The sequence below is a fragment of the Oncorhynchus mykiss genome, chromosome 7 (assembly GCF_013265735.2).
Source record: "Oncorhynchus mykiss isolate Arlee chromosome 7, USDA_OmykA_1.1, whole genome shotgun sequence".
In the NCBI taxonomy this organism is placed as follows: Eukaryota; Metazoa; Chordata; class Actinopteri; order Salmoniformes; family Salmonidae; genus Oncorhynchus; species Oncorhynchus mykiss.
This window is the reverse complement of record NC_048571.1, coordinates 84,901,273-84,913,595: the sequence shown is the minus strand read 5'-3', so window position 1 is coordinate 84,913,595 and position 12,323 is coordinate 84,901,273. Positions and strand designations below refer to the sequence as shown.

Here is a 12,323-nt window from a genome sequence, read left to right as displayed (position 1 = left end):
TTCAGGCTGCTTACCACTCTCAAAATACACAAGCAAGGGGAATCCAGGAGGATCCTCGTGATGGGGCTCTCCATATTGGCAGACTGACTGTGATATGGCCATTTCTTGGAGAGACTACTTCCCCTCCAGGAGACTGTTAAACATGATGACAACACCACCCCAACGGGTGTTGCTGGGCAGCTTTAATGTGGTGCTCTTATTCTTCTCACTTTGCTTGGTGAGGTAGATTGCTGCTATAACTTACTTGATGACCCTTCACATACCTAACCATTTCCTTGGCTCTCTTGTAGTGTATCCAATGTTTTCAGTGCCACGATGTCCTTGAGGAGCAGATTTAATGCATAAGCAGCACAGGCAATGGGTGTGATGTGAGGGTAGGACTCCACTTTAGACCAAGCAGCCTTCATGTTCGCAGCATTGTCTGTCACCAGTGCAAATCCCTTCTGTGGTCCAAGGTCATTGATGACTGCCTTCAGCTCATCTGCAATGTCGAGACCGGTGTGTCTGTTGTCCCTTGTGTCTGTGCTCTTGTAGAATACTGGTTGAAGGGGTGGAGATGTAGTTAATTATTCCATGCCCAAGAACATTCGTCCACCCATCAGAGATTATTGCAATACAGCCTGCATTGCAAAAATCAACAAATACAATTCCATGTACAGATGCATAGTTAAGCAGTTAAATTAAACAACTCCTTTGTAAGATACATTTTTTTTATGAAACGTACGGAAACAGGTGAATTAACACTCTTCAGTTGCAGGCTCAAGCAAGCTAAAACCCACATTCTAGAAAAACTAACTATCAGAAATGGTTAACAAGTTAGAAATGATTTAAACACACCTTACTGTAGGTTTCTATTGACTAGTTAACAATACATCATGTATGTCATATAAAATATATTCACCCCACCCAGTATTGTAATCAAAACTTACCAGAAAGCATGTAGTCCTTGGCTCAGACAGTATAGTAGTGTGGGCTCAATAGCATCTCATTAGTGTGCAAGATCTTGAGAATCAGCTGTACATGTGATGGAAGAATGCACAGTGCATGCAGAGGGTTGCAATGCGATTGAATTGAGGATTAGTTTAGCCAAAATATGCCACAATACCTATAATTGCCTTGTGTATCCAACAAAAAGATGCACTGTATAACGTTTTTGATGAATTTAAGCAAAATTCCCAAAATTCCCAGGATTAACTTCCCATGGAAAATTACCGGAAAGTTTCCGACCCTTGGTATGACACCTGATATGTTATTAGCATGTAGAATGGTTACTGAGGTATGACACCTGATATGTTATCAGCATGTAGAATGGTTACTGAGGTATGACACCTGATATGTTATCAGCAGTTGAATGGTTACTGAGGTATGACACCTGATATGTTATCAGCATGTAGAATGGTTACTGAGGTATGACACCTGATATGTTATCAGCAGTAGAATGGTTACTGAGGTATGACACCTGATATGTTATCAGCAGTGGAATGGTTACTGAGGTATGACACCTGATATGTTATCAGCATGTAGAATGGTTACTGAGGTATGACACCTGATATGTTATCAGCATGTAGAATGGTTACTGAGGTATGACACCTGATATGTTATCAGCAGTTGAATGGTTACTGAGGTATGACACCTGATATGTTATCAGCAGTGGAATGGTTACTGAGGTATGACACCTGATATGTTATCAGCAGTTGAATGGTTACTGAGGTATGACACCTGATATGTTATCAGCAGTTGAATGGTTACTGAGGTATGACACCTGATATGTTATCAGCATGTATAATGGTTTCTGAGGTATGACACCTGATATGTTATCAGCAGTGGAATGGTTACTGAGGTATGACACCTGATATGTTATCAGCAGTAGAATGGTTACTGAGGTATGACACCTGATATGTTATCAGCAGTTGAATGGTTACTGAGGTATGACACCTGATATGTTATCAGCAGTTGAATGGTTACTGAGGTATGACACCTGATATGTTATCAGCAGTGGAATGGTTACTGAGGTATGACACCTGATATGTTATCAGCAGTTGAATGGTTACTGAGGTATGACACCTGATATGTTATCAGCATGTAGAATGGTTACTGAGGTATGACACCTGATATGTTATCAGCAGTTGAATGGTTACTGAGGTATGACACCTGATATGTTATCAGCAGTGGAATGGTTACTGAGGTATGACACCTGATATGTTATCAGCAGTTGAATGGTTACTGAGGTATGACACCTGATATGTTATCAGCAGTTGAATGGTTACTGAGGTATGACACCTGATATGTTATCAGCATGTATAATGGTTTCTGAGGTATGACACCTGATATGTTATCAGCAGTGGAATGGTTACTGAGGTATGACACCTGATATGTTATCAGCAGTAGAATGGTTACTGAGGTATGACACCTGATATGTTATCAGCAGTTGAATGGTTACTGAGGTATGACACCTGATATGTTATCAGCAGTTGAATGGTTACTGAGGTATGACACCTGATATGTTATCAGCAGTGGAATGGTTACTGAGGTATGACACCTGATATGTTATCAGCAGTTGAATGGTTACTGAGGTATGACACCTGATATGTTATCAGCATGTAGAATGGTTACTGAGGTATGACACCTGATATGTTATCAGCAGTAGAAAGGTTTTAGGAAATCATACGGCCTGTATCTCATTTCAATAACAGCCGACTGATATTGCTGACCTGTCTCTCTCTGTTTCCTTCCTCGCTAGAATATTATATCTCTCTCACACACACACGTGTATAAACACAACACACACACACACACGTCTCCTAAGCCACATACACACATGGCAATAACAAGCCAGAATACATTCACCTCTGCGGTCCAAGAAGCATGATTTATTAACAGGTTGAAGAAAGAAAGGATGCAAGAGGAGGAGGAGGGTGGGGTATGTGGTGAGGGAGGAGGGAGGGGTATGTGGCGAGGGAGGAGGGAGGGGTATGTGGCGAGGGAGGAGGGTGGGGTATGTGGCGAGGGAGGAGGGTGGGGTATGTGGCGAGGGAGGAGGGTGGGGTACGTGGTGAGGGCGGAGGGTGGGGTACGTGGCGAGGGAGGAGGAGGGTGTGTTACGTGGCGAGGGAGGAGGAGGGTGGGGTACGTGGCGAGGGAGGAGGAGGGTGGGGTACGTGGCGAGGGAGGAGGAGGGTGGGGTACGTGGTGAGGGCGGAGGGTGGGGTACGTGGTGAGGGAGGAGGGTGGGGTACGTGGTGAGGGTGAAGGAGGGTGGTGAGGGTGGAGGAGGGTGGGGTACGTGGTGAGGGAGGAGGGTAGGATACGTGGTGAGGGTTGGGGGAGGAGGGTGGGGTACGTGGTGAGGGAGGAGGGTGGGGTAGGTGGTGAGGGAGGAGGATGGTGTGGTTCGTGGTGAGGGAGGAGGAGGAGGGTGGGGTACGTGGTGAGGGAGGAGGAGGGTGGGGTACGTGGTGAGGGAAGAGGGTAGGATACGTGGTGAGGGTTGGGGGCAGGAGGGTGGGGTACGTGGTGAGGGTTGGGGGGAGGAGGGTGGGGTACGTGGTGAGGGAGGAGGGTGGGGTACGTGGTGAGGGAGGAGGGTGGGGTACGTGGTGAGGAAGGAGGAGGGTGGGGTACGTGTTGAGGGAGGAGGAGGGTGGGGTACGTGGTGAGGGAGGAGGAGGGTGGGGTACGTGGTGAGGGAGGAGGAGGGTGGGGTACGTGGTGAGGGAGGAGGAGGGTGGGGTACGTGGTGAGGGAGGAGGAGGGTGGGGTACGTGGTGAGGGTGGAGGAGGGTGGGGTACGTGGTGAGGGAGGAGGAGGAGGGTGGGGTATGTGGTGAGGGAGGAGGAGGAGGGTGGGGTACGTGGTGAGGGAGGAGGAGGGCGGGGTACGTGGTGAGGGAAGAGGGTATGATACGTGGTGAGGGTTGGGGGAGGAGGTTGGGGTACGTGGTGAGGGAGGAGGAGGGCGGGGTACGTGGTGAGGGAAGAGGGTATGATACGTGGTGAGGGTTGGGGGGAGGAGGGTGGGGTACGTGGTGAGGGAGGAGGGTGGGGTACGTGGTGAGGGTTGGGGGGAGGAGTGGGGTGGGGTACGTGGTGAGGGTGTAGGGTGGGGTACGTGGTGGAGGAGGAGGCTAGGGTACCTGGTGAGGGTTGGGGGAGGAGGAGGGTGGGGTACGTGGGAAGGGTAAGGTTGGGGTACGTGGGGGAGGGAGGATTAGGGTGTAGGGTGGGGTACGTGGTGAGGTGGAGGAGGCGGCTAGGGTACCTGGTGAGGGTTGGGGGAGGAGGAGGGTGGGGTACGTGGGAAGGGTAAGGTTGGGGTACGTGGGGGAGGGAGGAGGAGGGTGGGGGTACGTGTTGACTGAAGAGGAACATAAATCCATTAGGAAAACAGCGAGCTGTTGGAGTGTCCTCCTGTCAATCCAGGAACAAACGTACCATAACAGGTAACATCAGCTCTCTTGTCACTTTGTCGCTCAATATTCTGTATCCGTCGGTGTCAGTAGCGGATGAAAAAGCATCAGTAAGAAAGGTGTTAAGAGCAGAAACAGCCCCCTCTGTCCTCACAGTGAAACCACGGCCCAGTCTCTTAATAACTAAGAAATAAATGGATGCATCTATTTTGCCACGAAACAAAAACTGTCTCTTTCTGCTGAACTGTTCTGCACACACACTGTGTTCCTGTTTCTTCCTTTCTTTGTTTGTTATCCGACAGCTAAGCGAAGGTAGGAATCCACCAGGACTTTACAGTGGGGTTTCAAATCACATTTCTCTACTGCTAGTTTCATATATATATATATAAAAAAAAGATAAAAGCCTTAACATTGTTGTTTCTCTATTCTACTAAAGGTCACATTCATTCTGCTTAAAGGTATACTTTGTAAATATGCTTCTGCTAGTCATCTAACTTGCTATCTTTAGGCTACTTGCTATAAAAAGGTTTCAAGCTGTACACTTATGGCTGATTTTTGTTCAAATTTTCTTAGACAAGGCATTCATACACTAGCTCTGGTTTTATTAAAGGTTTGAAGCCGTGCTAACAGGGACAGCTCTATCCTGCTTTGTTTTGATATAGTTCTAGATAGACACCCGGTATTGTGTTGCAAAACTCTGTTAACTTTCTCAAAGTTCCCTGGTTTTCCGGAACTCCTGGTTTCAAGAATTCACGGATTTCTGCTTATTTCCTCATAACCAGGATTTCTGGGAAATCGGGGGAATGTTTTGAGAAAGTTAAAAGAATGTTGCAGCCCTAGTCCAGAAGCACTGTTTCTTACTCAACATGCAGGATCCTTGCAGTTCCACTCCTCAGAAAGGCAATCCAGTCAAACCTAGCCTGGGCCAGATGAGTTTGTGCTGGATGTTAATTTCTCTGCTCTTTCGCTGTCTTGCTCTCCATCTCCCTGCCTATCTGTTCCTCTCCATCTCCCTGCCTAGCTCTTCCTCTCTCTATTTCTGTCTCTCAATCTCCCTCTCGTGGTGTCTTCTGCCTCACCCCTGGGTGGCAATGCCATCTATCTATCCTACTCTTGACAGGCAGTGTCTAACTCTCTGCCCTGCCTGGTGGGTAACCCAACCCACTCTCTCTGCTAGTGGGGTGGGGTGGGACAGAGGAGGCAGGTGTTGGGTAGAGGGAAGGTACAGTAGGAGATGGCTTGTCTGCCTGGTGCTATGGCACGATGGGTGAGTCTGAGAAGACTGAGGTGATGGAGTGGCCTGAAACCGAGACTGGGGACAGCGCACCTGTAGCCGCCCTTAGCCGGCCGTTCTGCACTTCTTTGATGGGTTCCAGAAACACCACATGCTTGTTGTTACTGACCTTACGGCCTGGACCCTCTGTGGTGGCGGGCGGGGTGGGGGTCAGGATTGAGGACTGGGCACTGCACTGGTCATTGGCCGGGCTGGGGGTACCCGGCAGAGGGGGCTGCTTGTGGCACCAGCAGTGGCAGGGGGTCAGGTAAAGGTACATGAGGACCAGAACGAGGGTCGTCACGCACCCTATGAGGGTCGTAAACCCCGTGTTGAAGGGCTCAGTTTCGTCGTGTCGCATCAACACCGTCACGTTCACTTCCCATGACTCGTTCCTCTTAGTCCCGTCGAAAACCTTGCACCAGTACACGCCGGAGTCCTCGACCTGCGCCGACACAATCTCCAGACTGCCGTTGGCGTGCATGCGGAGAGTGCCGTTGTTCTCCGGCGGGGCACCTGCCCCGTGGTGAGGCGAAACCCACAAGTAGGTTAGGTGCTGTCCTTCGAGCATGGTGTGACAGTCCAGAACCACGGCGGCTCCTTCGTACACCAGCAGGCTTCCCTCAGGCTCCCATAGAGCTCCAGCCACTGCCGTGCTGCACTTCAAGTTCACTTCAAAGAATCGTCTGTGGTGGAAAAATTTAACGGAGGCCTTGTGTTCCCCATACACCAGGCAGGTGTGCTCCTCCCGGAAGTCACTGACCGAGGGGAACCCCTTCTGCTCCCAGCGCCGGAACATATTGTACATTTCGCATTCGCAGATCAGGGTGTTGTTGTGGAGGAAGAGTCCGCTCTGCAAGGCCGCCGGCAGGGTCTCGATGTCCACCAGGGGGAGTTTGGACATGCTGTTGGAGGACAGGTCCATGGTGGCTAGGAAGGGGTGGCTGTCCTCCTGGATGGAGAAGGGGAAGTCCGTGAGGCGGTTGTGGCTGATGTAGACCTTGCGTAGGTTACCGAGCGCCTCCAGGGCCTTGCTCTCCACGCGGACGATGCGGTTGTTGAAGAGCAGCAGCTCCTCCAATCCTGTCAGCTCCAGGAAGTAGTGCACCTCTACCTTTTCCAGCTGATTGGACGACAGGTCCAGTTGTCGTAGCGCGCTGCTGTTCCAGAAGGTTCCGGGCTCGAGCCATTTCAGAGAGTTGTGAGCCAGGCGGAGAGACTCCAGACGGGGCAGCGCAGTAAAGCTCCCCTTCTTCAGCTCCTTCAGGCGGTTGTGATTGAGGTCCAGGGTGGTGGTGTACGCGGGCAGCTCGGAGGGCAGTGCCTTCAGACCCTTGTCGACGCAGCTGAGGATGTCGGAGCAACACAGGCAGCCCTTGGGACATCTACTGGCCCCGACCCCAGACTCACTTGCCCCTACCCCGGGCTCAGCCGCGACCCCTGTCTCAGCCCTGACCCCGGCTTGCTGCAGCAGGAGCACTAGGAGGAGAGAGTTCAGCACCAGAGGGGTAGTTACAGCCTGAGACCTGAGCATTGTGCTGACGGGACACGACAAGGGGACGAGAGAGTGACACCAGGAATTTTTATGTCTGTCCGTGAGGCTCCTGGTTGGTGCACAGTCTCTTTGTTTTGGTTGATCCACAGTCTTTCTTCCTCAATAAAAGTTTGGTAGGTGCACAGTCTTTCTCTCTTTGTCTCCCTCTCTGTCTCTCAACAGGAGCGGAGTTGGAGGTTGGTGTACTCTCGGTCTCAACGGGATCTTGGAGTGGTGGCGGTTTGGGGGATATACGAGCTACAGCTGTAACGTAGCAGCAGAGAGAGTGAAAGCTGCCATAGCGGCCTGCCCCTCCACTGCAGGGCAGTAGACAAGACGGGAGGAGAGAAGAATTAGCAAATGGAAGGCAGTTTAGCTAGTTCAATAGCTGTAAAAGTCACTGTCCCTGCCCAGGTTGGGGAAACCCAAGAAAAGTTCATTTCATGTGACTGAGAGACGAAGGGAATACAAGAATCCCTGACAAAAAGAAAAAGCACATTTCACTCTGGGATTTGCTCTATTTCTGCATCACAGCTTTTAGTGATTACGCTCCTCACCTCCTTGAAAGTCCATTAAAATGTCTTATCACATGGGTTAGTCCTGGGAACTGTTGCTGCGGCAGGACTCATCAGAGTAGCCCATTATAAAACTGGGCGCTGGTCCGGAGGTTTAATTATAACACGTGGAGAAGCTGAGTCCTGTTGGAGCTTTTCTCTCTGTCATGTCCTGAAGAAGAACAAACCATGTTTAGAACAAGAGTGGCTTTATTGTCCGTTTTGTCCACGGAGATGGACCGGTGTACTTTTCTCTTGATGGACCGGTGTACTTTTCTCTTGCTGTCTCCGGTCCTTGTGAGCTAAAGGAGGTGCTTTAAAGAATCACCAATTGTCCGATACTGTTAATCTTAGCCTACCCAGAAAAACAAAACCCCGTTTTGTGGGGAATCCGTAGTCCCACTGCCTCTTGTGACGGACCAAAACACCTTTTTCTCACAGTTGTAATGTAAATGTCCTTTTCGTCCAGCCATAAGAGTTATAGGTCACTAAACAAGCTGTCTGCGACAGACAGTGCGAGCAGCGAGTGAGCAAGGGAGGGGTTTGAAATAAGTCAACATTCTGTCTAGCTCGCTTAACGCAATCATACAGCCAGTTCTCTCTCTCTCTCTCTCTCTCTCTCTCTCTCGGTCGATACAATCTCCCCCTCTCCCTTCAACTGGCGGATGATGAGTGCTCTCCCCAGGAGTATTGTATAGAAAAAGAAGATGTGTACTGCTCCGACCAAAACCTCCAGAATCTTTCCCCTTCACGTCGTCTTCTCTGATCACACACAGGGGTCTTAGTAAAGACAAGCTGTGTTCTCGGTGGCTGCGATGCGATGCACCTTATTTACAATCAAGTTCATCATCAGGGCTTCATGGAACACACCGGATTCCAAATAAAATAAAAGTTAGGGTATCTAGTATCTAGTGTTTTCCTCTGCTCCGGTTGGCTGTAGTATCCAGGATTTTCCTCTGCTCCGGTTGGCTGTAGTATCCAGGGGGAAATCAGCTGTAAGACGGGTTCCTATGGTATCCAGAGAGAGAGAGAAGTGTGAGGGAGGGTTGTGACTCTCTCTGTGTGGCTGCTCTGTGTTGAGTGGAGGGACTATAGGAGCTTCTGGTCTTTTCCCAAGGCTCCACACAATGCAGCTCTCTCTCTCTCTCGCGCTCTCTCTCTCTCATATTTAATCCTCCCTGCCTTTTGATAAACGCTTCAGTCCCTCCCTCTCTCTTTCCTTGCCCATTCACCATGCAGTTTGACTGCTCTCTTTCCCTCTGTGATACGCATGCTATCTCCCTCTCTCCCTCCTCTCTCTCTCTCTCCCCTCTCTTCTCTCTCTCCCCTCTCTTCTCTCTCTCTTCTCTCTCCCTCCCCTGTTCTCTCTCCCCTCTCTCTCTCTGTGCTATGCCTGCTCTCTTCTCCCTCTCCCCTCTTCTCTCACCCCTCTCTTCTCTCTCCCCTCTTCTCTCTCTCTCTCCCCCCTCTCTTCTCTCTCTCCCTCCCCTCTTCTCTCTCTCTCCCCCCTCTCTCTCTCTGTGCTATGCCTGCTCTTCTCTCTCTCTCTCTCTCTCTCTCTCTCTCTCTCTCTCTCTCTCTCTCTCTCTCTCTCTCTCTCTCTCTCTCTCTCTCTCCCCCCTCTCTCTCTCTGTGCTATGCCTGCTCTCTTCTCTCTCTCTCTCTCTCTCTCTCTCTCTCTCTCTCTCTCTCTCTCTCTCTCTCTCTCTCTCTCTCTCTCTCTCTCTCCCCCCGTCTCCCCCTCCCCCCCTCCACCTGTCTCCCCCCTCTCTCTCTCTGTGCTATGCCTGCTCTCTTCTCTCTCTCTCTCTCTCTCTCTCTCTCTCTCTCTCTCTCTCTCTCTCTCTCTCTCTCTCTCTCTCTCTCTCTCTCTCTCTCTCTCTCTCTCTCTCTCTCTCTCTCTCTCCCCCCTCTCTCTCTCTGTGCTATGCCTGCTCTCTTCTCTCTCTCTCTCTCTCTCTCTCTCTCTGTGCTATGCCTGCTCTCTTCTCTCTCTCTCTCTCTCTCTCTCTCTCTCTCTCTCTCTCTCTCTCTCTCTCTCTCTCTCTCTCTCTCTCCCCGTCTCCCCCTCCCCCTCCCCCCCTCTCCCCGTCTCCCCCTCCCCCTCCCCCCCTCCACCTGTCTCCCCCCTCCACCTGTCTCCCCCTCTCTCTCTGCTTCGCCTACTCTCTTCTCTTTCTTACTGTGTTGTGGGGGTTTCTGTACGGCAGCAGTGATTGGTCAGAGATTATATCTGTTTCCCCTCGTGTCTCTCCCCCCTTCCAACTGTGTCTCCCTCCCTGTCTCCCCCCTCCACCTGTCTCCCCCTCTCTCTCCCCCCCTCCACCTGTCTCCCCCTCTCTCCCCGTCTCCCCCTCCCCCCCTCCACCTGTCTCCCCCCTCCACCTGTCTCCCCCTCTCTCCCCCCCTCCACCTGTCTCCTCCCTCCACCTGTCTCCCCCTCTCTCCCCCCCTCCACCTGTCTCCTCCTCTCTCCCCCCCTCTCCCCCCCTCCACCTATCTCCCCCTCTCTCTCCCCCTCCACCTGTCTCCCCCTCTCTCCCCCCCTCCACCTGTCTCCTCCTCTCTCTCCCCCTCCACCTGTCTCCTCCTCTCTCTCCCCCTCCACCTGTCTCCCCCTCTCTCTCCCCCTCCACCTGTCTCCCCCTCTCTCTCCCCCTCCACCTGTCTCCCCCTCTCTCTCCCCCTCCACCTGTCTCCCCCTCTCTCTCCCCCCCTCCACCTGTCTCCTCCTCTCTCCCCCCCTCCACCTGTCTCCCCCTCTCCCCCCTCCACCTGTCTCCCCCTCTCTCTCCCCCCCTCCACCTGTCTCCCCCTCTCTCCCTCCCTCCACCTGTCTCCCCCACCCTCCCACCACCTGTCTCCCCCTCTCTCCCTCCCTCCACCTGTCTCCCCCTCTCTCCCTCCCTCCACCTGTCTCCCCCACCCTCCCTCCACCTGTCTCCCCCTTTACCTGTGTCCCCCCCTCCAACTGTGTCTCTCCCCAGTAATATTAATTATCATCATAGCATTTACATAAGAATTTGCCCGTCTGTTTGCGTATGCCGAAGAACTTGTTTGCTCTTTAAAAGTGTGCGTGCGTCTATCTCTGAGTGCTGCTGTGAGGGAAGAGAACCTTCATTATCATCCTCGTTGGTTTGTTTTTCAGGAAAAAAATTATTGTGTGAGTGCTGTCTGTCACACAGCATTTAGCTATGTAGCTACAGCCTCCCCCATGGGTCTGAGACCCCTACACACCTACACACACCTACACACACACACACACACACACACACACACACACACACACACACACACACACACACACACACACACACACACACACCTACACACACACCTACATACATACACACACCTACACACACACACACACACACACACACACACACACACACCTACACACACACCTACATACACACCTACACACACACCTACACACATACACACACCTACACACACACACACACACCTACACACACACACACACAAACAGATGCAAGCATGCTGTGAGGCTTGTACGTTGTCATCAGAGGGATATTTCCGGATCACCGGATGACATGTTGTAGACAGTAAATGAAGGGTCTGACTCTGGGGAAGTAGATGAAGGGGTTCATTGCCAAAATCCCAAAGTGTCCCTTTAACCTGTTGAGACACTAGGGGCAGTATTTTCATTTTTGGGAAAAAAAAAACGTTCCCGTTTTTAAACGGGATATTTTGTCAGGACAAGATGCTTGAATATGCATATTATTGACAGCTTTGGATAGAAAACACTCTAACGTTTCCAAAACTGTAAAGATATTGTCTGTGAGTATAACAGAACTGATGTTGCAGGCGAAAGCCTGAGAAAAATCCAATCCGGAAGTGCCCCAGGTTTTGAAAGCGCTGCGTTCCAATGAGTCCCTATTGAGCAGTGAATGTGCTATGAACCAGCTTACGCTTTCTACGTATTCCCCAAGGTGTCTACAGCATTGTGACATAGTTTTACGCATTTATGTTGAAGAATAGCCGTAAGGGACCACATTGAGCAAGTGGTCACATGATGCTCCCGGAGAGAAAATCTCACGTAAAGTACAGAGGTAGCCATTATTCCAATCGCTTCTACTGAGAAACCAGTAGAAGCGATTGAAGAGATATGTGAAAAACACCTTGAGGATTGATTCTAAACAACGTTTGCCATGTTTCTGTCGATATTCTGGAGGGCCGAGTGTCTCTGGGTTTTCGCTCCGCCCTTAGAAAATAAAAACCAAAAACCCACTCGGCCCTCCGTGAAATGAGTTTTACACCCCTGGTTTACAGGCTAAAGGGGGACGATATTACAGACGAATCGTCCTGGACTGGTTCTTCTTAGGGACCTTCTGAGAATAGGAATAGACAGATTAGAGGAAGACAGAAAAGAAGTAGCAGGAAGTAGGCGTTACCCCCGCCCGCCCCCCCCCCCCCCCCTTCTGCGAAGTGCAGTTCCTCGTCAGAATCCTTGTTTAGCCTTGTAGTGGATACATGGTGCTTCAAATGCAGCTTGTGCAAAGTTAACGAACACGTAATCAGATGTTTTACCG

At 50.9% G+C, this 12,323-nt stretch overlaps 2 protein-coding genes across 4 annotated transcripts in view; one reads left to right on the top strand and one right to left on the bottom strand.

The window, feature by feature from the left end:
* The window catches only part of LOC110529055 (E3 ubiquitin-protein ligase RNF123), a 262,366-nt gene that overhangs the window by 193,101 nt on the left and 56,942 nt on the right, over nucleotides 1–12,323 (top strand). The gene's annotated exons all lie outside the window — the stretch shown is intronic.
* Nucleotides 4,235–8,968, bottom strand: amigo3 (adhesion molecule with Ig-like domain 3). The gene has a single exon (XM_021610778.2). It carries the CDS (start codon nucleotides 7,211–7,213, stop codon nucleotides 5,660–5,662), a length of 1,554 nt encoding a protein of 517 aa, XP_021466453.2. The 5' UTR covers nucleotides 7,214–8,968; the 3' UTR covers nucleotides 4,235–5,659.